The 1,202-nt window shown below is 29.3% G+C and overlaps 1 protein-coding gene across 1 annotated transcript; it reads right to left on the bottom strand.

Annotated features, from left to right (window-relative positions):
- Positions 1-144: 144 nt before the first annotated feature.
- On the bottom strand, positions 145-1,107 carry PCYB_007400 (hypothetical protein; the record flags this gene model as incomplete). Its single annotated transcript, XM_004228168.1, has 2 exons — positions 1,000-1,107; positions 145-909 (listed from the first exon to the last, which is right to left on the bottom strand). The coding sequence occupies exons 1-2, from the start codon at positions 1,051-1,053 to the stop codon at positions 145-147; spliced, it is 819 nt and encodes a 272-aa protein (XP_004228216.1). The 5' UTR covers positions 1,054-1,107.
- Positions 1,108-1,202: the final 95 nt, after the last annotated feature.

Here is a 1,202-nt window from a genome sequence, read left to right as displayed (position 1 = left end):
AATCCATGGTATTCTTACTATTTGTTGTGTCTCCAAAGAGCCCACGAATCAAGGGACCTAAGGGTGTGAACTTGTATGTAAAAAATTAAAATATAGATATGTAATACATTTACTTATTATTGTTGTACATATAAAGAAATGTTTTCACATGTTTGTACTATAATGATATATGTTTACAAAATATATACATACTCTGTATAACATAGTGCCAGTTAGTAAAACTGGAGCTGCGCCAAGAATTGAATGAGTAACTTTTGTTCCAATTCCTGAATTTCCACTATCTATATGGGTATCAGATTGGGCTGTAAATGCATCTATAATATGAAGTTTAAAATCATCTGCACGTTCCGGATGCACTTCTGTGGATCCTCTACCTTGAAGCAAAGAATTATCCTCTGAAATGGAACCACTTGTGCCTATAATGGTAGCATGACATTTTATTTTTTCTAATATGCTTTTAGGATTATACGACTTGCAATCTTTGTAAATTTCAGGGCATAAATGTGAGTACTTTTCACAATGTTCTTCGAAATAGTCAAATATATTTTGCATTTTTTTAATTTTTTCATAATATTCTTGACATTTTTGTGGATAGCCCTGAGCGGTATTAAAAAGCGTGTCATAATTAACATAATAATCGTACAATTCTTTTCTTTTTCTCCAGTCGTGTTTCATAATAGTACCACTGTCTGGCCGACATTTTATATAGGAAGGCTTATCTGGTTGATTATCAATAATTTCATTCCATATCCGTAGGAGTGCGGCAAAAGGATTATCAATAATACTAGATTTATCAGAATGAAAAATTTTAACTATTTTACTGTATACCCAATAATTTAACAGAATACACTCATCGTATTTAGGATCTGGAATATTCGATAATGAATTTTTATCTAAATATCTTAGGAGCTTTTTTCAAATATTTGTCATTTCCGATAATGCTTTCATTATAATTGCTTGTGTCTCTTTTGTTAGCATTATATTTGTCATATTTGTTACGTTTATACTATTACATCTATAATAATACTGTAAGTCATCAGATTCCATATCCATATCATCATAAAATATTTCTGAGGGCAAAAATTTTTTAGATTTCCCCAATAAATCCTACATAAAATGTAAATAATATGTTTACATAAATATTTGTTCCCTCTACAATTTGTGTAGTTCTCTTTATGTAAAAAACGTATATTAAAAAATAT

Source organism: Plasmodium cynomolgi (genome assembly GCF_000321355.1).
Source record: "Plasmodium cynomolgi strain B DNA, scaffold: 1285, whole genome shotgun sequence".
Lineage (NCBI taxonomy): Eukaryota > Apicomplexa > Aconoidasida > Haemosporida > Plasmodiidae > Plasmodium > Plasmodium cynomolgi.
The sequence above is the reverse complement of the archived record's forward strand: the minus strand, read 5'-3'. Positions and strand labels throughout refer to the sequence as shown.